At 37.6% G+C, this 25495-nt stretch overlaps 3 protein-coding genes across 3 annotated transcripts; all 3 read right to left on the bottom strand.

Annotated features, from left to right (window-relative positions):
• Positions 1-9308: 9308 nt before the first annotated feature.
• LOC118753652 lies at positions 9309-11202 on the bottom strand. The gene is made up of 2 exons (XM_036488525.1): positions 9964-11202; positions 9309-9877 (listed from the first exon to the last, which is right to left on the bottom strand). The coding sequence occupies exons 1-2, from the start codon at positions 10875-10877 to the stop codon at positions 9823-9825; spliced, it is 969 nt and encodes a 322-aa protein (XP_036344418.1). The 5' UTR covers positions 10878-11202; the 3' UTR covers positions 9309-9822.
• Positions 10889-12313, bottom strand: LOC118753654. The gene is made up of 2 exons (XM_036488527.1): positions 12085-12313; positions 10889-12018 (listed from the first exon to the last, which is right to left on the bottom strand). The coding sequence occupies exons 1-2, from the start codon at positions 12311-12313 to the stop codon at positions 10889-10891; spliced, it is 1359 nt and encodes a 452-aa protein (XP_036344420.1).
• An 89-nt stretch (positions 12314-12402) lies between these two features.
• On the bottom strand, positions 12403-15084 carry LOC118753653. Its single transcript, XM_036488526.1, has 3 exons — positions 13682-15084; positions 12940-13339; positions 12403-12810 (listed from the first exon to the last, which is right to left on the bottom strand). The coding sequence occupies exons 1-3, from the start codon at positions 15082-15084 to the stop codon at positions 12403-12405; spliced, it is 2211 nt and encodes a 736-aa protein (XP_036344419.1).
• Positions 15085-25495: the final 10411 nt, after the last annotated feature.

The raw sequence follows: 25495 nt of genomic DNA, 5'->3' as shown, positions 1-25495 counted from the left end.
ATGATCAGAACGTCGAGCTGAGTTGATTTATCCATGTCCGTCTGTCCGTCTGTCCGTCTGTTTGTATGCAATCTAGTCTCTCAGTTTTCGAGATATCCGGATCAAATTTGGTAGGTGGGTGTATTTTTATAATGTATTAATCATTTGTCGGAACCGGAAGAATCGGACCACTATAACATATAGCTCCCATACAACTGATTGTTCAGATATGAGATTTTTCGTTATAACTTCTCCATTTATGCCGCTACGAACATGAAATTTTGCAGCACTTGCACCCATTATCAACAGAATGCTTACAGTGAAAATTACAAAGATCGGGTCACTATAACCTATAGCTCCCATACAACTGATTGTTCAGATATGAGATTTTTCGTTATAATTCATCCATTTATTTAGCTAGGACCATGAAATTTCGCGCTGTTTTCACTCATTATCAGCAGAAGACTTACAGTGAAAATAACGAAGATCGGGTCACTATAACCTGCAGCCCCCATACAACTGATTGTTCAGATATGAGGTCTTTTATCATATCTCCTCCGTTTATGCAGCTAGGAACATGAAATTTCGCACCATTTTCACTCATTATTAACAGAATACGTACAGTGAAAATAACAAGGATCGGGTGACTACAACATATATCTTCCATACATCTGATTGTTCAGATATGGGATTTTACTGTAAAACTCCTTTATTTGAACAGCTAAAACCGATAAATTTCGAAAGATATTTTATAAATAATAATACAAAGTCTACTGAGAAAATCGTCAAAATCTATGCTGTATAAGCTTTATCTCCTATAGCACTGATTGTTCAGATACCAGTTTTTGCGATATATCTCCTTTATGTCGGAAACTAAACCCAATAAATTGTGTTACCGGTTTACATACCGATCACATAGCAGTGAAAATCACTTAGATTGGTGCCATATAAAGTATATCTTCCATACCTGTGATTGTTTAGATGCGATTTTTTATATAAGTATGTAACTCCTCTATCGATGTATGCAGATGTATTCAAAAGCAGTAATCTGTCAAACTAAAATTTGCAGATGTTCATGAAAGGTATGAAGCCTTCGGCATAGCCGAAGACAGCGCTGCTCTTACTTGTTTAAAGCTACTTTAGTTTTTATGAATAAGGCTATTAGAAATTAGCACAATTAAAAGACGTTCCTTATCGAAAAATTTATTATTAAGAAAATTGGCTGTTCTCACATTTTCTTTCAACATCCAATTCGACTTTGTTTACTTTTTGTACAGATATGTATCGTCTCCAGGACGGCGCAATCTTTTATTCTATCTTTTTTGTCAAATATGCATTTAGATCTAACTGTCCTACTACTATTAATGGTAACCATGAATATTCATTAAAATCGTTTCAATTCGTAATAAAAGTAGTTTACATACTTCTAGTCTAAATATATTTTTTAATAAAAAACTAGCTTTTTTAATTCTAAAATAAATCAACAATCTAAAGATTTATAAAAAATTTGTCTTAAAAAAATACGTTCCAAAGCATCCCTGTTGATATCATAATTCAAATGCAAATTGGAATAGAAATTTTGATGCAAAAGATTTTCCGCGATATTCATTACACAAATTTATCACCTTACTTGTCCGTATGTCGCTATGGAAAGAAATATATTTCAATTTACATATATATTTTCTTAAAAATAAATGGAAATTTACCTATTTTTTCCATCGCCAGGTACGAAAATGGTATTCAAAACAGAAACAATCACAACGAATTTTACAACATTGTTGTATTTTAGCGCAAAACGATAAGTTTCACAAATATTTTAAATTATTGCCTGGAGCATACACATTCATCGTTATTGTTGGAAATGCAAGACTTGGCATGCATTTTTAATTTCTTTTTAATCAATTCAAATGAATAAAAACACATTTTTCTAAAATATTTCTCAATTTACATTTTAAAGTTTTCTCTGGAACCTTGAATGTAACTCTGTGCAGAGAATGAGAGAATTGAAAATCAGGTGATCTCAGCTGTTTTCAAATGTAAACAAACAAAATGGCGCTTTCCATACTTGTAAGCCTGTACAATGGTCACAACTCAAAATAATAGGTTTGTCAGAAAATGCGAAAAACTATTTCTTAGCACATGAAAATCATATGGGCAAGAGCGACTTTACCTTAGGTCTTTTGAAACAAATTAAAAGAAAATTTTGCTCCAGATTTTGCTGAAATGTAAGTAAAAGCTCTGCGTACATTTTTAGAGCATAATCTCAAAAATGCCAAATTTGGAGTTGTGACTCTTTTGAAGACGGTGTGCGATTTGTATGTACATACATTTCATCTTCCAATTCCAAGGGATCCGACGAACCTCGCAATTCCCTCCTTGCTTTCGCATCACTAAACCATATTTCACCTGTGTCCATTTTTTAAATTTTACAATAACAGCAATTATTTTAAAAATAATGTAAATGGAACACTAAAGAAACAAATGTAAACAAACAAACAGCTGTTTAAAATTCAGTCAACCATTCAAAATCGTACAAATTTTTATCGATCAAGTTACACAATAGCAAAAAAAGCTCAATGTGTACATAAAATTTTGTCGACTTGTTCGATTTTCAAAATCGGATGGAATAGTCTAGCTAGATAAGTGCATCAAATACGAAAATAACGGTTCTTTTGGTATAAAAAATGGAGGGTTCAGGAACTATACGGGACCTATTTTCATGTTGTACTCGACCATACCTACAACCTACACTAGGATTTGTTTCGGGTATTTTTCATGACTTTTTTTTGTAGCACCGTAGCTGTAAACAAAATACAATTACTCCTAATGTCCACACAATATAATAATTCCGGATCATTCCTGAAATATGTCATCAAAGTTAAAGACTTGGGCTTGTATTTTGACTCTAAATTAAATTTCTCTACGCATATTAACTTCATAGTTTCCAAAGCATATGCCATGCTGTACTTGACGCACTTATCTATTAACAGCTTGACTATCCGATTTTAAAAACCGATCATGTTTTGAAAGAATTTATAGAACTTTAAAATCTATATATATAAAAATTGTGTGAAAAATGTATAGTAATTCATCAATTGAGAACGGTTGGGCCGATTTGGCTAATTTTTTTTCAGTTGTTCGTAATTGCCAGGACAAGGTTTTACGAAAGAAAATTTTGGGAAAACCCTCCGGTGGACCAGGGACCGACCTATTCGAAAAAATCGTATTTATGGTCCGATTTGGTAGGTAGGTAGCTTCTTGCCTATGTTAGCATATAGGATGCTTTTTTTCCGGGAAGTGGACCAGGGACCGATCTATTCGAAAAGATCGTATTTATCGTCTGATTTGCTTAAAATTTGGTGCGTAGGTAGGTTTTTGCCCAGATTAGCATATAGGATATTTGTTTTCCGGGAAGTGGACCAGGGACCGATCTATTCAAAAAATCGTAGTTATGGTTCGATTTGCTTAAAATTTGGTACGTAGTTAACTTTTTGCCTAGATTAGCAATTAAGATTCTTTTTTTCCGGGTAGTTTCACTTCTTCTTATCCGACATGTAAGCTATCTGACAGAAAACGTGTTTCGTATTTTTTGTTGCACCAACTTTTTCAAAAAAAAGTCCAGCTTTTGACGTTGAAAAAATAAAACAAAGGAAAGCCAAACATATAAGTAGAGAATTTATCTAATATTTTTAAATCATTTTCTTCATAACTGCTGCTTCCGTGGATATTGCAACACACGGAATAGATGTAATAATGCAGCTATAGGAGCCACCTCATAAGACAGAATTTATCGGCCCCCTATTTAAATAGTAGGGCTCGCTTGAAATATGTACATGAAGATGTATGGAGGTGCGCACACTACACCAACTTAATCGCTCCGATCAATTAGTTGTGGTGCAATGGAAAGACTAGCAAGCCCAACTAAATCGGCGGCCGCTAAAGTCCGTGGTGTGCGATGGATCTAAAACATCTTAAACAAGAAATATTGCAGTCACATTTTCGTTTTTAGGATTTTTATTCATGTGATTAGCAGTGGCAAGAATGTATGTATTAAAGTGATCAGTTATCTATATATATAAAAATGGTGTGAAAAATGTGTAGTAATTCCTCAATTGAGAACGGTTGGACCGATTTGGCTAATTTTTTTTCAGTTGTTCGTAATTACCAAGAGAAGGTTTTTACTAAAGAAAATTTTGGGAAAACCCTCCGGGAAAGTCGGAAAATTGGAAAAATCGAAAATTGATTTTTTTGTTTGGAATTTTGTGAGCAATTCCTTCGGAATGGCATTCGAATGGAAAAATAGAAAATTTTAAGTGGAAAACTCGGAAAAATCCGGAAGAACGCAAAAAAATTGAATTTTTTTTCGACGAAAGCTTGGAAAATTTCGGATAATTGTGAAATTCATTGGGAGCTTGAATCAATTGGGAAAAATTTTCTCCTATGTTTTATAACTGATTCGAATGGGAGCTGTTTTTTTTAGAAAGGTGTTTAGAACAAGGAGTGCACAAAACTTTAATTTTCCGATAGATGGCGCAGGGGTCGAGCTACGTTAAAAAAAAAATGCATTTGGTTCGTTGGTTGCCTTTTGCCTAGATTAGTATACAGGATTCATTTTTTCCGTTAAGTGGGCCAGGGACCGATCTATTCGAAAAAGTCTTATTTATGGTCTGATTTGCTTGAAATTTGGCACGTAGGTAGCTTATTGGCTGGGTTAACATATAGGATATTTTTTCTGATAGGTGGACCAGACAAGAACGTAGCAACGGAAATCGTGAACACATTGAGGGTAACACTAGACCAAAACTACTTCAAGTTTAATAAGAAAATATATAGACAAACTAACGGGCTAGGGATGGGTAATCCCACATCTGCAATTTTGATGGAAGTATTCATGCAACATTTAGAGGAAAAGTATATGACGGAGCTGACAACAAGCCTGGGAGTAAAGTTCTACGCAAGATACGTTGATGACATCATATGTCTTGTAACGGGAGACAAGGAAGAACAAATTCTAGGCTATCTCAACGGCTAACACACGAATATAAATTTCACTATGGATAAGGAAAACGAAGGCAAAATAAACTCTTGGACATAACAATTAAAATAAGTAAGGTTACCAACAAATGCGAATTCGGGATATATATAAACCCCACGGCCACAGACACGATAATACACAATACTTAAACCACCCTCAACAGCACAAAAATGCAGCCTTTAGACATCTAATAACCAGGCTTGAACGAACCCCATTGAAAAAATAAGCTTACAGCAAAGAACTTAATACGATATACGCAATCGCGGAAAATAACGGATAGAGAAAGGGCCTAGTAAACAAGATAAGAAGAGAAACAAAAACGAAGAAATCAAATAAGAAGGAAAATAATGAAAAGGCTTAGGCAGTCTTGACTTGTACGGGCAAAACTTTATATAAATTGGCTAACGTATTTAGAACGAAGGACAATGTGGGGAGGATACTACGAAATAGTGCAAACGAGGAAGATCCACTAGACAAGCAAGGTGTATATAAGTTGACTTGCGAATGTCAACATAGTTACATAGGACAAACAGGGCGCAAGATAAAAACAAGATATCGTGAACATATAAGGGACTACAACAAAAAATGCGAAAACCTTCTACCACCCCGGAATCGAACTTCACAAACCATATGGCAGAAAACCATTGTGCGCCAATGAAAATAGGAAAGACAGCCAAAGTTCTCCATGTACAGCACAAAGGACAACGCCTAAACGTATTAGGGAATATGGAGATATACAAACAAAAGACGTTCGTCGGAAAAATAATAAATGAGGAAATAAACACCGCATCTGATATATTATTCGAACCACTCAGACTACTATACGCAAAACAAAACAGAAACCCTGCAACTACCATAAACAATGCAATGCAGGTCCAAACTACAGAAACAAAAAGAAAGAAAGTAACTGATTTTTCCCTACCTGCGAATCCATGCAACAATTAATCAAAAAAGAGGTGAGCAGCTAATTTCAACCTGAGGATGTACGCACAGAATTGAAACTACTGGTTGAACGAAAGAATATAATCCGCTGAGACGTACCTAACTATGAAGCAACGACGATTTAACACGGCTATTAATAGTGACAGACAAACAGAAACTATTCAGAACGAAAAATGACACTGAAGATGGCACAACGCCGAAACCGGTTTGTCTCCAAACCAAATTTGACAAGGGATGACGGAAAATCTTTCCACATTACATCACACTCCTACCCTGTCGGAAACACCAACAACGAAAATGAGAATACTATTCCTGCACCTTGCCCTAATGGTCACTTATACTCATTTACTTTTTATCGTCAAAAATGGAACAAAATCAGTGTTAGCTGTTCAATAAATGACTATAGGTAACCTTAGGGTCAAGCTGCAGGAATGGTATTTTCAGGAATTGAAGCCAGCAGTCCAAGCCTTAATTTAAGCCTAAGGAAGTTTCTTTCACCTTTTGTTTCATTGCTAGAGCTTCTCAAGTATTGTAAAAAACGCGATTTTTTGACACCTTCACCACATTTTGTACTTTATACTTACGTATTCTTAATCAGCACAAAAAAGCCTATCAAAACCAGCTTCAACATTTGCCGCATAAAAATCGGTGTTGCCTTGTGTTACCTACACTAACTATATAAAGAGAAGCTCCTTATTTTTATAAGAGGTGATCTCGCGAACGACTGTACCGATTTTCTGAAATTTTGGACACCTACTGCAGACTTTCGATATATTAATGGAGCGCGGCATCACCCATACATATCGAATTTTCCAAACCGTATATCTCTGAAAGTATTTGTGGTAGCGTCTTGGAAATTGGTATAGAGATTTTGGGGCTACTGCAAAAGGGACGTGGCGCTTTCCAAACATATTGAAATTTTTACCTATCTTTAAATATAAACACCCAGAATACAGTGTTTTTTTTTCTTTTTCATAACAAATTTATTTGTTAATTTTTTATAGAAATGTAGTTCATTTTGCATCAAATTGCACCAAATTTTGAGTACGCAGTTTTGTAGTTCACTCAATTTCAGTATCATAAAGTGCAGGTTTTTAATGTCTAATAGATACCGTTGATTTTTGAGAATTTTTTTCGCTGATGAAGTTGCGCATTTTCTCCGTATAACGAATTTTGTATGGGAAAAAATGTCGAAGAGTGTCTGTATGTAAAAGACTTATTCTGGTGGCTTAACTCCCCCTAAACGACCGAAACGATTTTAATGATAATTTTTTAATGACAATTTTTAGTGGCGCTGGAGTCGAGTTATTGCTAAAAATTGTCGATTCGGAGGCACCAGGGATCAAAGTCAAATTACTCCAGGTAAATCAACCATCAGAACCATTGCGGTCATTGCTATACGGTGACTAAACAGAATGTGGACCAATGATACTCACCGGTTTATAAATTGCCACCTCCTATACTATACAGATTCAAGGACGATTCACTATCGAGCCGCAAGGACTTCTTCCCGGTATAACGCTTTCGTCAGGTTATTCAAGACGGCAATGGAAGATATGCCTTCTGTCGACCACAAAACCAAACGTGAACTGGCGAAAACGTTGGATCAAATGTTTCAATAAAAAAATTAATTTTGGCGGGACGAAGTTCGCCGCGTCTGCTGGTGATGTATAATAATATATAGTTAGACTTAGCTTGTTGTAAGTTTTCATCGGTTAAATTTGAATAAGCCCCATTTTTCTCGATTTTTTCAAATTTGAATATACCTGATTTCAGCAATTTCTATGAAAGTTGCCAAACATGTAGTATTTACGTAAAATAAAATTTATTTTCGAATAAATTGGTACCTCACCTAATGCAGTTGGATAACAATTGTCAAAAAGTACCGGACTTTTTTGTCCAGCTAAATCGTCACTTCTGCCTTTTGTGCATTGGCCAGATTTTCACGCACGTCAAATACTAATGACACTAGATATACAAATCGACACACACCATCCCCCTGTAGATTTTTAAGCCCTTACACTAGTCGTCTAAAGCTCGTAAATTTGCCTACACTCGCAAGTCGTAGAGAAATGCTAGGTATAATATTTATCGTAAAATTAATGACAGGCTTGATTAATGGCCCGGCCCTTCTGGCTGAGGTAAATTTTAATGTTCCCTCTCGAGTGTCAAGACACTTTCGACCTCTATTTTTGAAGCCATGTTAAGCTAATTTTGAACTAAACGAATCATTCCGTTGCTTATGTCAAGATTTTAACTCTCATTCCAGCACGTTTGACATATCGGACTCGATTTTTGCTATAAAGAAAACTACAGGATGGCGCCGAATGAGCTATATGGTTTAAATGGTTTATAACTTTTTATTTGTGCGATTATTATAATTTTTTTTTTTAAATACAGTATATTATTGGGCAATTTTTTGCAATTAGCTTTGAAAAATGATATCCTGTAAGTGACGTCCATTTTCTGCCTCGCACATACGTGCTCTTTTTAGCATACTTTCCATACCTTTTCGCAGAATTTCGGGTGTAATGGCCATGATTTCATTTTGAATGTTGGTTTGGAGTTGGAGAATGGTTCTTGGTTTGTTAACGTACACTCTTTCTTTCAAATATCCCCAAAGAAAACTATTAAAAAAAATTCAAACCATATAGCTCATTCGGCGCCACCCAGTATTATAACCAAAAATTTGAGGTTTTTTTGGCCGAAATTACGATTTTTTTTTCAAGGTAAAATGACGATTTTTCAGCAAAAGCATTCGGCAATGCTGCTGGCAGGTCATTTCCAGGCGTTGATCCCGTTGGCATAGAGAAAAAAAAGAAACTGTTATAAAGAATTCAAACCATATAGCTCATTCGGCGCCACCCAGTATCATTTCCACTCTCCATAATTGAAATACTATCTTTAGCATATCCAATCAGCTGATGAATTTGATTCTGTAGCTGAATAGTTTTAGATCTCGACACTTAACAAACTCCATTTTCCACGACTCGGCACCAAAAAAACAAACAAAAAGGTTCCGTACGTCACGCGGACTGCGCCCCTCGTGTCGGTTGGGCGGTAATTGAGTGTAGAAACCGTTGGGATTAATTAATTTTGATAACACAGAGAGCATTTGCCTGTACGATGCCATGTCTAAATTTGGAATCCCGGCAAAACTAATATATACAGCTATCTAGAGTGACCAGGGGCGCACCGAGGAATATATTTTGGGAGGGGTTTATACTTCTGAAAATTCGCTTCAGATAAAATGATCATTAAAGTAAATTTATGCAAGTTTTATGTACAGTATGTAATAAATAAATAAACTTTTTCACAAATTGCATTTATTTACATAAAATTAGCAAAAAACTCAAACATTTGTAGCCGACTTCGAAAAAGGGGTAGTGTGTAGTATTGACGAATACTATAGTAACGGGGTCCCTATGAACTGTTCTTCACACAAATGATCGCTCCTTTGTCGTTAATAAGATGATATTTATTGTGTACAATTATATATGTTTAGTTGATATACTATAAGTAAACGATGTGAACACCACCGTCCGTGGTGTTTCTGGCCGCTGTTTACTTGTACTGAATTTCCTCGTCAGCTTCCAGAGCCATGCAAGCTTAACCGTCCCTTGCATGGAGTGGGAGTATGCATAAAGGTGTAGCTGAGCAAGTTGGTGATATTCCGTTACATCGTGAGTGAAGCTAAGCGGACTGTAGAGAACGAGTATACTGCTTAGCAAGTGCAAGTTGTTACTCCAGCTGGCGTAGACAGTGGCGGTACCGAAGGGGAGACTGTGTTTAACTGATGTAGCACAGTGAGTTGCGTAAGTGTTCGCTGCAAATTGTACATGCCGCCCCCGATGCTGTCTCCAGCATTATGATGAACGTTTGTTTTTTGATGACAGCGAGTTTGTTGAGGCACCGTGGTGACTATAAGAAAATAACAATGGGGTTAGTGAATTATGTTGGCATCATTGCAAGTTGGAATCGGCAATCTGCAAATTTTCGAAACCGACCGCTTGTAAAGACCGTTTGGCGTACGAACAGTGACGACACGAACAAGGTGGTCTGATCCGGGATGTAGTTCCGTAATACGCCCCAATAACCATTGATTGGGTGGTAATCGATCATCCTTTATCAAGACAAGTTCACCGACTGCTAAATTTTGTTCTTGTTGTCTCCATTTGGGACGCGCTTGAAGATGCGAGAGCCAATCTGAGGACCATCTTATCCAAAATTGTTGAACCAATCTTTGGAGCTCAAAATATTGTAAAGACAACGATTTGTTTTCAGGAGCCGATTCCGGTGGTGACAGTAAAGCATCGCCGATTAGGAAGTGCCCGGGTGTGAGCACCAAAAGATCATCTGGATCGGAGGTAAGTGGGCATAACGGCCTAGAGTTAAGGCACGCCTCAATACGAACCAAGACTGTAGATAGCTGTTCGTATGTCAACCGGGTTCCACCGACAGCTCGTTTCAAATGGTATTTAATTGATTTTACATTGGCTTCCCAAAGTCCCCCAAAGTTGGGAGATTGAGGTGGATTAAAATGCCATTGAATATGTAGGTCAGTCAGTTTTGGGATGACTTCGCGTTCCAAGTCGGCTCGAAATTTTTGGTAATTAGTTTTTAGAATGCCATCTGCACCAATGAAGTTGGTGCCACAGTCACTATAGATGTCTTGACAAAGGCCACGTCGCCCGATGAAACGCTGTAGCGCCCACAAGAAATGCTCGGTAGACATGCTAGTGACGGCTTCAAGGTGCACGGCCTTGGTTGCAAGGCATATAAATATGGCTACGTAACCTTTATACACCGTGTGCCCTCTATACTTCGACGATTTTATTTCGATGGCACCTGTGTAGTCCACTCCAGTTGCAACAAATGCGCGTTGAGGTGGATTTACACGTTTTGCGGGCAGGTCTCCCATCAATTGAGAGACTAACGAAGGTTTGTTACGTTTCCATCTAGGAAAGGTGTCAAACTGACTAGTTTGCTTGTTGTGGGTATGTTGATTTTAGATTTAATACATCGAATTTCCGAGCCAAATGTTTCACACTGTACCATGTGAACAATTCGAAAGAGACTTTGCTGAAGTTCGTTAGTGGTGAGCGGTCCACTATGACGGTCTTCCTTGCGAGTTTTGCGAAGATTATAAAAGAATCGTAGCAGCCTAGCTGTTATACGTACGAGTTTGATGTAGGAAGAATATCGTAGTAGAAACGAAGGTTCGGTAATTATCGAAAGCGCTAATACTTTAGCTAGTTTTTCTTCGGTAGCTGTGCTGTCGATATCATCTGGGCTACTAGAAGAAATAGGCCAGGTCGATTTATCTTGCCGAAGCCACGCAGGACCGATCCACCAAAGATCGAATTGTTGAAGTTGAGTCGGAGTTAAACCTCTAGTCGCGCAGTCGGCCGGATTATCCTGAGTTTTGACATGACTCCATTGACTGGGCAAGCTAACTGACAAAATTTTAGCTACGCGATTCGCCACGTAGAGTTTCCATCGATGTATATCACCGGCAATCCAGTGTAGGACGATCGTTGCATCGGTCCAATAATATATCGGAATCTCACCACAGCGTTGTTGTAAGTGTTGTTGCGCCCATTTGGCAACGGTTGTAGCTAATACTGCACCACATAACTCTACTCGTGGAATCGTTATTAGATTCTGTGGTGTTACCTTGGCTTTAGACGTGATCAGATGGGTGTGGATCTCACCATGTTGGTATTGTATGCGCAGATATACGGCAGCTGCGTAAGCAGATAACGATCCTTCGCAGAAGGAATGTATTTCCATTGAGTGTGGTCGTAGCGTGTAATTAAGCCAGCGTGGTATTGAGATGTTTTCTATATTAGGTAGCTCAGCAACAAAATTTTGCCATAAGATGGCCAGAGTTGATGGCAGCTCTTCATCCCACTCTAGTCCGGTATGTTTTTCGTCTTGACGCTTTATCTTCGTTGACCAAATTTCTTTTAGAATAATTTTCGCAGCAATAGTTATTGGATTCAAAAATCCAAGCGGATCAAATATGCGCGCGATAGTAGCTAGCACAGACCTTTTAGTTGCTGTATGAAAAATTGAAAAGTTTAAAGAAAAAGTAAGAAAATCGTTATTTGGCTGCCAGTGCAAACCAAGCGTTTTGACAGTTTGGTCTTCGTTAAGTTGCCAACTAGCACTAAATGAATGGTACTCTGTAGGAATGGACTGCAACAGCTCAGGCGTATTACTTGACCACTTCCTGAGTTCCATACCGGCTGATTGTAGAGCGGAAATAAGTTGATTTCGCATTTGTACGGCTCTGGAGATCGTGTCGCTTCCACTTAACACATCGTCAACATAAATATCGTTGAGCAAAATCATTTCAGCAAGAGGGAAACGTTCCTTCTCGTCTTGAGCGATCTGGTGAATAACTCTGATTGCGGTGTATGGAGCCGAGGCTGTACCAAAGGTCACAGTGGTGAGACAGTAATGCGTTGGTATTGCGCATCATCTTGGTGCATATCAATGCATCGGTACATTTTTTGTATGTCCGCCAAGAAAACGAATTTGTGCAGACGCCAATTCAAAATGACTGCTGGGAGGTCATTTTGCAATGGTGGGCCGGTGCACAACATATCGTTTAAGGAACGGCCATTTGATGTTTTTGAAGAGGCGTCATACACAATGCGCACCTTAGTGTTGGATCTATCTTTCTTTACTACCGCGTGATGCGGCAAAACACAAGATGTGAACGTGGGCTTGTTAGATGCAGTCAGCAAATAATGTTGGTCCTCACTCGTTGTTGCCGGAACAATTTGATTGAGGTGAAAATAATCTTCTATACCCTCCATGTATTGCCCATGTAGGGTTTCGTCGTGCTAAAATTTACGTTCCAGGTGTAAAAACCGATTAAGTGCAATTTGCTTGGATTTCCCTAACGTTTGATTAGGGTCGTAAATTGATTTTAACGGAAGTCGAACAAGATATTTTCCATTGTCTTGTCTTACGTGTGTTTTTTGAAAAAACTCTTCACACCACTTGTCTTGCTCAGACATTGGTGTTTCTGTAGGCACTTGTTCGTTTTCGTAGAACTTCTGCACAAGGGCCTCTAGTTCAAGGTTCGCGTGATGGCAACGAACTGTGATAGCTGACGATGGTGGAGAATCGATTCGACCCAACAAAATCCAGCCAAGATGTGTTTTTTGAGCTATTGGCTGATCAAATGCGCCAATGCGCATTTCCGGTAACAAGATTTGAGCAACCATGTCGGCACCAAGAATCAGGTCGATTTTCTTCGGCTGATAGTATAATGGGTCTGCTAGAGTAAGACCTTGAAGATGAGACAATTGTTGTGGCACGCTGCGCCTACTTGGCAACTCGGTTGTCAGTTGCTTCAACACATACGCGCTTTCAATAGGAGCGGCAAAGGTTTTATCGTGGCAAGAATGAAGAGTGCAGCTTACCAAAAACTTTGACTGGCTTAGCGCACTTGGACCCACTCCACAGATGCTTGCAGCAGTAGGATGACGTGCAAGGCCTAAACGTTGAACTGCATTTTCGGAAATCAGTGTCCCTTCTGAACCTTGGTCTATAAGGGCGTAAAACGTTGAAGATTGGTTTGTTGCTTCGTTACGTAGTGACACTAAAGCTGTGGCCAACAGAACCTGTCATTGTGAGTTAACCGCTGATGTTCGTAGACCAAAATGTGCAGAATTTGCTGATAATGTAGCATGTGCATTTGTTACGCGCCTTAGATCAAAGGCTGACGTGGACATAGCGTGGGAATTTATTGGGGCTACTTGTCCCTGTGCGGGAGCCGATGCGGAATTGAAAGAAGTGGAGGTGTGTTGAGCGAGTGGCAGCGCAGCTGTATTGGTTAGCGAAGTCCGTGGGAAGTGTAAGAGCGTGTGGTGACGTTGACCACATTGGATGCAATTTTTACTGCTTGTGCATTGCGACAATGCATGAGACTTGCTCAAACAATTTAGACACAGCTTGGCCTTGTCAACAATGCCTTTTCTTTCAAAACAATCTTTGGAAAGAAACATTGGGCAACGACGTAGTATATGTGCTTGTCCACAAAGTCCACAGCAATCTTGAGAAGATGGATTGACTTTAGTGGCTGCATGGTGTGCTTTGACGTTATGTGTCGGTCGCGCAGATGATTTTGATTTGTAAAGATGACGATTTTTAATATCGTTAGACAACATACGTGAAGACGTGGCATTAAAGGCTAAGCTACGATTTTCGATAGCATCAATGGTGAAGAGGCGAATGGTTAAAAACTCTTCTAGGTCAAAAAAGGTGGGAATCTCTATTTTGCTTCCCAGGTGGCGCTCCCATGCTGAGTGGGTTTCAGTTGGTAATTTTTTGGTTAAGTAATGGGCAATCCAATGATCGCATTCCCCAATTGGGAGCTTAAGGCGTTTAAATTCATTAACACATACATTCGCCACATTAAGCAGGGTTTTGATGTCGTCAGATTTTTCTTTAACAAGAACTGGTAAGTTGTACAGCGTGTTCATATGATGGGAAAATATTATTCGCGGGTTATTATAACGTTTTACTAACAGATCCCATGCAGTGGTATAATTCGCTTCTGTCAGAAGCATTTGTTGTATGTCAAGATCACGCTCAAGTGGCAAAGCCTGCTTCAAATAATGAAACTTTTGGATGGGATTTAATTCAATGTTATTATGAATCAATCGGTTGAAAGAATCGTGAAAGCTGGCCCAGTCGGTAAACTTGCCAGAAAACGATGGTACTGGTAACCGCGGGAATTGCGTTGAAGCGACAAATCGCACCTGGGAACTAGTTGGCTGCGTGCCGCTCTTTGTCTCCTCCTTTTCGGATGTAGGGGGAAACAGTTCGTCATGACGCTGTGTGAGCAGACAGAAAAGTTCCAAATGAAGTTCTTCGAACTGGGAGGCAATATCAGTGGTGAGGTATTCGTCGTCCGACTTAATGTCAGAACAGACAATAGATTTGTGCGTGGAACGAAATTCCTCATTGAGCTCATCAACACGCTTTAATCGTTGCTGAAAATAGGTTTTAGTTTTTCGCCCAAGTGAATCCTTTTTAAAGTTGACGTGTATTTTCTCAAGGGACGCAAGCAGATTTACCTGCAGCTTAATTAATGCTGTATCACCCATATTTTTATTTGCTAATATATATATGTATATATAGCGTAAATGAGATTTTAGAACTTACGTTTAAGTTTATGTAGGTGATGAACGTAAATGTTCCCTTTGCGGCGTATTAGAGTTGAGCGGAAAAAATAAATCCGATGATTATTTCACCACTAAAGTTGACTCAAAGTGTTAGGACGAGCGTAAATATTCCTTTGTGGCGAATTGGAGTTGAGCGAAAAAAGTTGAGCGCAAGAAAAAATCCAACGATGAATTGAGCCACGGACGTTACAGCCGTTAAAGATGTGTACAACGTTGGCAGAGGTTAAAATTTTGACTGCAGCGCGCCGGACAGTACATACGCTAACGGCGACCAATTGTATTACGCTTTTCTGCGAACAGCAACCAGTGACTGCAGCGCGCCGAGTTAAGTGAACTGCATACGCTGACAGCGCACAAGTGGGTAACCGATGCCCTTGAAACTGCAAACAGCGGTCAAAGTGGTTCTCTTTTGCAAAATATATATATATATGTAGATGTTTTGGTTTGTTCTTTTTGAAGGAAGGAGGATTCCCCTCATGGGCCACCATAAAATGTGTAGTATTGACGAATACTATACCCGTTACTATATGAACTGTTCTTCACACAAATGATCGCTCCTTTGTCGTTAATAAGATGATATTTATTGTGTACAATTATATATGTTTAGTTGATATACTATAAGTAAACGATGTGAACACCACCGTCCGTGGTGTTTCTGGCCGCTGTTTACTTGTACTGAATTTCCTCGTCAGCTTCCAGAGCCATGCAAGCTTAACCGTCCCTTGCATGGAGTGGGAGTATGCATAAAGGTGTAGCTGAGCAAGTTGGTGATATTCCGTTACATCGTGAGTGAAGCTAAGCGGACTGTAGAGAACGAGTATACTGCTTAGCAAGTGCAAGTTGTTACTCCAGCTGGCGTAGACAGTGGCGGTACCGAAGGGGAGACTGTGTTTAACTGATGTAGCACAGTGAGTTGCGTAAGTGTTCGCTGCAAATTGTACAGGTAGGTTATCAATTCGTCGGAATAGTATGTTAACGCATAACTTTGGACCACGTGAACCGATTTCAATAATTCTTTTTTTTTATCGGAAAGATGGTACCTCAATGGTCTTCCCGTAATTTGAAATTACTTGTTTAATATAAAGTTCTTTAAACACAAGATGCGCTCAACTTGCAAAAGTAATAAAAAAATTAAAAAAAGAAGAGTTTTAATGTTCATTTTCCTCGATATCTGGTTTCTGGTTTTCGAATGAGATGGTGATTTTTTACGATTGCCTATTTTTTTTAATATTTCGAATACCGAGAAAATTAAATGAACTTGAATTTTTGTTATGTAGGCAATTTTGGTGGAACGAATTCGAAGTGGGCAAATTAAATCTTCGAATCCTTGTTAAGGACATATCAGTTGTAAACTCTTTTAGGCTCAGTAAGTGAGTATGCATTGCATATTTTTAGGTTTCATTCGCAGTTAAACTTTTAAGAGCTCTAAAAAAAAAAAACGAAAAATTCATATAAAATGGCGCACAAGAAATGGAATACATATATGTAATACTCCTATATTGGTAGTAAGAGCTAGTACCGTCCGAAAACACTACAGTACAGATATATCAATAAACACGTACGAAAGAAAAGGAACACATACGTTTATAAATAAACATGTATACAATACATATACAACAAGTAAGAAAGTCTAAGTTCGGGCGGAGCCGAACATTAAATACCCGGCGCAAGTATTAAATATATGTTTTTTCACCTTTCCGAAACCTTCCGCTAGATGGTAAGCCGGGGTGTATCAATTTTGAGTAAATTAGCGTCCCTCAATTTCGAAATATTGAAGTTTCAAGCATTTCTGAAATTTACCGTTATATGAGAAGCGGCCGTTATTTTAGTCCGATTTCAATAATTTTTAACGTTTTGCTTATATGTGGCAAGCACAATAACCACACCGAGGTTGGTACAAATTGGTAGAACGGTTACCGATATACTTATATGTGATCATAAGTGGACAGTGCCACGCCCATTTTCCAAAATTTTACCATAAGCGTATTTCTTGGTAAAGAATTGTTGCAAGCATCAATTTTGAATAAATTAGCTTCAATATTTACTGATTTATCGAAGATTTTGTATTTCTCTAAATTACCGTTATATGGGATGTGGGCGTGGTTATTGTCCGATTCTCAAAATTTCCATTTAGTATGCTGTACCAAGGCCAACATCTGTGCCAAGTTTGGAAGAAATTGGTGCAGCGGTTACCGAGATATACACATGTAACCATAAGTGGGCGTGGCTACGCCCATTTTCCAAAAATTTATAATATTCTTATTTTTCGTCTAAAACTTATTATAAATATCAATTTTGAGTGAATTATCTTCATTAGTTACTAAAATATCGCAGTTTTCGTATTTCTGGAAATTACCGTTATATGGGAAGTGGGCGTGGTTAAAGTCCGATTTCGCCCATTTTCAATACCAACCTACCTTGGATTAAGGGAAACCTACATACCAAATTTCGTTGAGATATCTCAATTTTTGCTCGAGTTATCGTGTACACGGACGGACGAACAGACGGACAGACGGACGGACAGACAGACATGGCTTAATCGATTTCTTTTTTCATCCTGATCATTTATGTATACATTTGTCTACATCTATCTCGATTCGTTTTGGCTGTTACAAACAACCGTTATGTGAACAAAATTAATATACCCTTGTGCACAAGTGCGCTCGGGTATAAAAACGGCACTCAAGTACACAATACATTGACAAAAACGGTACTAGACTGTCTCGCTTTGATTTCGGAATGCTTACACATTGAGAAGTTAGCTTACTGCCAATATAGAAGTATTACATATATGATGGAATAGGAATTTTCTTCTATCAAAATTTCTTAAATCAATTTGCATCTCTCAAGAAAAAAATGCTCGTATACTTATTTCTTCAAGAAAATTTACAGCAAAAGCAAAGTGCTTTATAATAAAAAATATTTCTTGTGATTTTTCTTGAGAGCTGGCTTTAGGATACAGTTTGTATTTCAGGTTATTAGCTTTAGGGGGGGTTTGAACCCCAAAACCCACCCCTTGTGTGCGCTAATGAGAGTGACACTGAGCATAACCGTTAGCTCCGTTAAATTTGTGAAGGACCGCTACGAGCCCAAACGAGGTTTTAGGCAAGGAGAGGCAATCTTATGCTGGAAAGCGTATTAAGAGCTGCCAATATGAATCACAGCGGCACCATATATAGCAAAAGAACGATGCTGCTGGCGTATGCAGACAAAGTCGTCAGCCTGAAACTAAGAGGCATAAGTGTAGCATTTTCCAGCGCATAAAACTACAACGATTGCGCTGGCTTGGGCATGTTGTATGCATGGATAACGACACCGCAGTGCATAGTGGACTGCCCCTTACACAAAAGTCAAAAATTTTGATTTTTCAAAAACGGATTTCGGTAATGGGCGATTCCACCGTCACGGGCTGGACATTTGTACAAAATTATTTTCTTTCTTGTTTAAATTTAAGTATAAAATACTCAACGATTTTACATTTTGATAAAGCTACACCTAATTGACTATTATGTGAGTTATTACAAAACACGAAAAAAAATTTCAGCTTACTTTTGTATGGAAAAAATCTGATTTATTTCTTCTGTCACGAGAGGGACAAAAAAAGAACCTGCTTTTTGGAGCAGATATATTTTACGGAAACTCTGCGAATTTATTTCACTTTTCTGTGTGAACTTGATGTCTTATAATAAAACAAAGAACCAAGAACACAAACTAAGCCAAAAATACAAAAAACTGATGGCTTTATTATACAAAAAATCCGAAATTCCTCTGTCACTCGCGGGACAACGTCTGTCACGGGTAGGACACGCACGAATTTTTATATGAAAAGGAGCTTTCAGTGTGGTCCATATATAAAGGTTAGTTATTAAAAAATATAAGAAGCCAAGTAGGGGTTAAATTCACCTATAGACGGAGAGCTCATGACCAAAAAACTCATCATACTTCAGATCGATTGAAATTTTTTGTGAGCTTAGCTTGTTAATATATAAATCGAGATCTGGAGGGCTGGCTGCTGTACAGCGGTCTTGATTATGCGTTTTCAGCGATTAAAGATGTCTGTGAAAACCGATTACTCAACATACTTCAGACGACTTGAAATTTAGAGAGAATTTTATTTACAGTGTATATAAAATGAATTCAACGTTGCCTGCCAATTCTGATGGTCGTAGAGTACTGCCAGCCCATGTTGAAAGTGCATTGTTGCAACTATAAGTCAACATACTTCAGATGGGCTGTCCTTATCACAGGACATTATTAATATTATAAATAGTTGAAATATCTACAGCCAGCCCAATCTGATGGTCTTAAAGTATTGCCAGCCCATGTTGAAAGTTTGTTGCAACTATAAGTCAACATACTTCAGATGAGCTGTCCTTATCTCATGACATTATTAATATTATAAATAGATGAAATATCTACAGCCAGCCCAATCTGATGGTCTTAAAGTATTGCCAGCCCATGTTGAAAGTGCATTGTTGCAACTATAAGTCAACATACTTCAGATGGGCTGTCCTTATCACAGGACATTATTAATATTATAAATAGATGAAATGTCTACAGCCAGCCCCTTCTGATGGTCATAAAGTACTGCCAGCCCATGTTGAAACTGCATTGTTGCACCTATAAGTCATCATACTTCAGATGACTTGAAATTTTGATAGAATTTTATTTACAGTGCACATAAAATGAATTCAAGGTTGCCTGCCAATTCTGATGGTCTTAAAATACAAACAGCCCATGTTGAAAGTGCATTGTTGCAACTATAAGTCAACATACTTCAGATGGGCTGTCCTTATCACAGGACATTATTAATACTATAAATAGATGAAATGTCTACCGCCAGCCCCTTCTGATGGTCGTAGAGTACTGCCATCCCATGTTGAAACTGCATTGTTGCACCTATAAGTCAACATACTTCAGATGGGCTGTCCTTTTCACAGGACATTATTACGATTATAAATAGATGAAATATCTACAGCCAGCCCAATCTGATGGTTTTAAAGTATTGCCAGCCCATGTTGAAAGTGCATTGTTGCAACCATAACTCAACATACTTCAGATGGGCTGTCCTGATCACAGGACATTATTAATATTAGCTCTGATCCAGTACTCCATGAACTTACAGGATTTTACATGAAGTTGCAGGAAAAATGTTCGCGTACTCCAAAATCCTGTAAATGAGAGCGACTTTTGGAGAGTTGTGTAGAGAATGAAGTTGCAAGATTTTACCCGAACTTTTTCTTCTGGTAAAATCGTGAAAAGTGTCAAGCAATCACTGGTTGACGTTTTTACAGGAAAAATGGTTTTTTTGTTTCCGTACTTTTTGTTGTTACTCACTTTTTTACTCTCACTTCAGAGAGTAATTTTGCTGTTTGACAGTTTTACAGGATTTTTCACGAAAAGTATTGGATCAGAGCTATTATAAATAGATGAAATATCTACACCCAGCCCCTTCTGATGGTCACATCATATGAAAAATGTAAGAAAAGTGTCATTTTCAGGAGTGCGGGCGCTTCGGGGAAAACGTATTTCGTTCATTTGCTGTCTTAACATAGTATTGCTGAAATGAAAAGAATAAAATGGGGCTTCTGCATATGAAGACTGCAGCTACAGGGTTTTTCATTGATTAAAAATTTAAATATGTTATTACACTTGGTCGCGAAAATATGTTTGCAAATATTCCCCCCTTGAAGAATTTTTTCAACAACATTGAAACAACACGATTCTTAACTATATCAAGGAAACAAATGTTTATGTTCTTATATACATTTAAGGCAGAACGTACTTCATCACAATATGTAATATTTTCATGCTTCACGAATGCTTCAAACATAAGGCACTCCAAGCCCAGAGTCAAACATTGGGTGTATTCTTTTACACCTATTGAAATGTTTCAATGTATTCAATGTCAACGGTAATGTCCATAAGACAACAATCAGTAATATATTTGCCTACGGCTTTAAAATAAGCGAGCATGATATGAAAGGCACCTAGATGGATAAATAAATTGTCAAATCGTGGTTTTTCTGTGGCTTGGATCTGCATTGCCAATTTAGCTATAGCTAAATCGTAGGTAACATCAATATGAGACTGTTGCAGTTCAGCCGCTATTTTTTGGCTTCGGATCATAGTTTCCAAAACAACGGAGATATCAGTTGGCGATACATTGATTGGTGTCAGATAAAGAACTTTTTGTTTTGAATCATTTATGTCTTCACAACATCGGCTGTTAAGTCCTACCACATAGGTGTATCTGGAATTCTTAAAGCATGTGAAATAGCCCAAAGAGCATCCAATTGTTGCATTGTCTGTAGACTAGACGAAGTTATTGAATGTTGGATACTATCAGATGTTTGTAATGTATCAACAAGTCTCGCCTTTTTTGTATACGGTGTCAATTCTGTTATGACGGCGTCAAATTTGCGGCGCCTTTTTAATGGTCCTTCACTAGCAGTATCGCGGTGACATTCTTCTTCAGCAACATTACTATCATCATTTACTAAATTTTGATATATGATACCAACCGTATCATGCAGAGTATCTTTCCCGCTAGTTGTTTCGACAAACCTGTCAAAATTATCAAACGCCACCCCAGTATTTAAGTTCGGTGCTAAATTAATACCTTCAGGGCATTCTTGAGTTTTGGCTATTGATGAAAATGTAGCTTCCGTTTCTAGTTCTTCGAGTACATGATAGCTGCAACAGTGACCATATTTGGTGAGGACATCAATGACTTTACGGCTGCTTGTCAAACTTTTCAATGCCATTCCCAATGTAATATGCTTTCCAGGTTTAATATTCCCATTGGTAACTGCGTAAATTGCATCGACCGAAATTGAGTGAACTTTTCTGATCAAATCTGGCGTGTTTTACGACGATTTCGTGCACCGCTTAATAATTCCACATAAAAATTCACTAAATCGCTTTGTATCGTACATTTTCCTGTTAGCAACTCGTTTAACTTTACGTCCGCTGCTAAAGGCTTCGTATTCATATTAAAAATTCTTTTTCGTAAAATTAATGCAGCTTTCGTCAGAATTTCATCTTCCTCTAACAACGACAAAAGCCCACCATCAATTGATCTCTTCTTCGGTAAGATTACATTTTTATTCCGGAAAGCTGCAACTTTAACTCCATCGACGAACTTGTTAAGTATTTTATTAAGCAAATGCTGAAGGTTGCATGCAACATCGTAATTGTGGCCAATGTCGTCATACAACGTAGATCAAAGAAACTGTGAAGTTGCGCTCTTTACACAAAAACTTGTGGAACAGTTCTGTGAAACTCACACAAGAACGTCGTTTTTCAATGTAAAAAAATTTCAAATAATTTAATGAATTGTAACTGCCTTATAGAAATAAAATATTTTATATAATGGCTGAAACAAGGCGAATTTATATAAGGTGGTGTTACTAGATCAGCTGATTTTGTGTATGTGTTTCGCCTCACGGCTTCTTATGTCAAATTTAAAAATTTTGTTTGAATTTCCACACACACTCTTACAGATTTTGACAGTTTATGCCGCCAAAGCAAAAACAAAATACATGTAAGTTTTTGTTTTTGTACTCCTGCTATCACCTTATATAAATTCGCCTTGGGCTGAAAGCTCGAAAATTCGTGTATCGTGTTCACCAGGATTTTTCACTAACGTAAGAAATGGTAAGTCTTTGTATTCTCATTGCGCAAATTAATCGTATAATTGATTCTAAATTTTACTGATTTTGTTTTAAAGATCCTGAGTTCGTCACTACATTTTCTCAGCAGTTATTTGAATCGGAGGGACACTACGATGAGGTGGTGTTCTGCACACCTGAAGATCTATCCCAAACACCGCAACCGCAACCAAATTTAAAGGCACTTGACCAAGATTTAAAGGATTACACACCAAATGAAAAATGTGTTTGGACCGACGCCAGAAAAAACCATTTGCTCCAATTAGTGAAGGATAATTTAAACAAAGTCGGGAAAACTCCAGCGTTAAGGAGTAAATCCAAATTATGGAAGTTTGTTGTAGGCTACTCCTATACACCAATTCAGGTATGCTATGTACTCATGGATGTGAGTAAAATAATTGTGTCGATTTAAAGCAGTGTATTTTTCATAGGTTGAATCCAAGTTCAGAGGTATGGAGCGGCAATATAAAAAAAATAAATTGCATAATTCCAAAACTGGCAGGAATCGCATGGTATGCGCTTCTGAAAGGTAAAGCACCCACTATTGCAGTGACAGCGTGTGCTGTTTATTCATACATATGTACCTATCCATATATATACATATGTATACGTTTTTAATTCGTAGTGAATTATATGATATATTTGGGCAGAAGAAAACTATCAACCCGGAATTTACCCTGGATGAGAGCGTACAAAGCAGTTCAAACAATTGTTCAGCTGACAAAGAATCATTCGAAGGTAAGGTTAATTTTATTTCTACCACACAAGTATGTATAATAATTTAAATTATTGCAGAAAAACCCCCAAGGAGACGGTCCAGACCAGTTTATGAGGTGTTGGAAAAAATGCGTCAGGAACGCAAGGAGCATTACGAAACTATGCAGGAAATGTTTAAAAAGGCAGTGGACGACAGCAACAAGGTTGAACTAAAAAAGCTTCAATTGCTGGAGAGTTTTCTTAACAAATAAAATACATATGTACATACATACATACATACATTTGTGTATATGCTTGGGTTTGTTCCTGTCTCCAGAGGCGTTCAACGCAGCCGTACATTTTCATTTCACGCATTCGCCGTATAACTCAAGTGGTGATGTTACATTTATGCAGTACAGCCCATCTGAAGTGTTGTTTTACAGTTGCAACAATGCAATTTCAACATGGGCTGGCAGTACTTTAAGACCATCAGAAGGGGCTGGCTGTAGACATTTAATCTATTGATAATATTAATAATGTCCTGTGATAAGGACAGCCCATCTGAAGTATGTGGAGTTATGGTTGCAACAATGCACTTTCAACATGGGCAGTACTTTAAGACCATCAGAATAGGCTGGCAACCTTGAATTCATTTTCTATACATTGTAAATAAAATTCTATCTAAATTTCAAGTCATCTGAAGTATGTTGAGTAATCGGTTTATATTGACATCTTTAATCGCTAAAAACGCATAATCACATAATCACGACCGCTGTTCAGCAACTAGCCCTTCGGATCTCGATTTATATATTAACAAGCTAAGCTCACAAAAAATTTCAATCGATCTGAAGTATGATGAGTTTTTTGGTCATGAGCTCTTGGTCTATTACGTTTTATCTTAGGATGGTGCCTTTTATACAGAAGAAAATGCTTAGCACCGTCAGCCAAAAAAATTATTAAAAATGAACGCGATTTCCTAGCGTCTTCAAATGTTCACTTTTACCTACTTAAATTTAATGGACTAAAAAACTGCATACCTAAAAATTCTGAACAAAAAGTTTAAAATTTTTGGGTTATTGTCAGTGCTGCCGCCGCTCAAGGAACTTTCTAACCAAGATTACCAAAGTTACCAAATGTAAGGAAAAATAACCATTTTTTTTATTAGATTAACAATTCAGGTCATCACAAATTCTTTTATATAGTAGATACGTATAGACAAATTTTACAAACCAAAGAATATCAATTTTTATTTGCATTTTTGAAAAGTAAATCCTTTTAAGTCTGAAAATAAATGAAATACATTCATATATATAAATACATATTTTAGAAAATCAGGCTTAACGTATTAGGTGCATATGTATGTTAATATCTTCGTAAATATTACCAGATTCTAAATGACGTTTTTAAATAAGTACATAGGTACACAGTTTCCAAACTTCTTTGTAAGAATCGATGAAATACCTAATTAGCGTGAACAACCACATTGTATATACTTTATAAATAAGATTAAACAATTAAAAATTAGACTGTATTGAACTCTATCGTCGCTCAGCGCGAAATACCCCGTATACGCCAAACGCAGTACCGCGTATACGATGGTAAATAAATTTTACAAAAGCGCAAAAAACCGATTTTTTAAAAAACTGTGGAATGGTATTTCCCTTGAACCTACTTGCTGTAAGATTATTATTATTAATCTTAACTTAAATTAATAAAGTAAACAGTACTGGAAAAATAATAACCAAATGCCTTTTGCATTGTACATACATGACGTGGTATTGGATTCCGCATATACGAGGTATTTATATATGTACTATCTGAGCATGTATTCATTTAAAGTAGTCTTTAGCCGACCATGTATATTATGTATATGTATGTAAGTAATATTAATACATTCATTCCAAATATTCTCACTTGGTTTCACTGATGAGGGTTCCACTGTTGCGGCTACTCTCCTCAACCTC

This window comes from Rhagoletis pomonella, unplaced genomic scaffold, assembly GCF_013731165.1.
Source record: "Rhagoletis pomonella isolate Grant_MI unplaced genomic scaffold, Rhpom_1.0 Rhpom_scaffold_02716, whole genome shotgun sequence".
NCBI lineage: Eukaryota > Metazoa > Arthropoda > Insecta > Diptera > Tephritidae > Rhagoletis > Rhagoletis pomonella.
The sequence above is the reverse complement of the archived record's forward strand: the minus strand, read 5'-3'. Positions and strand labels throughout refer to the sequence as shown.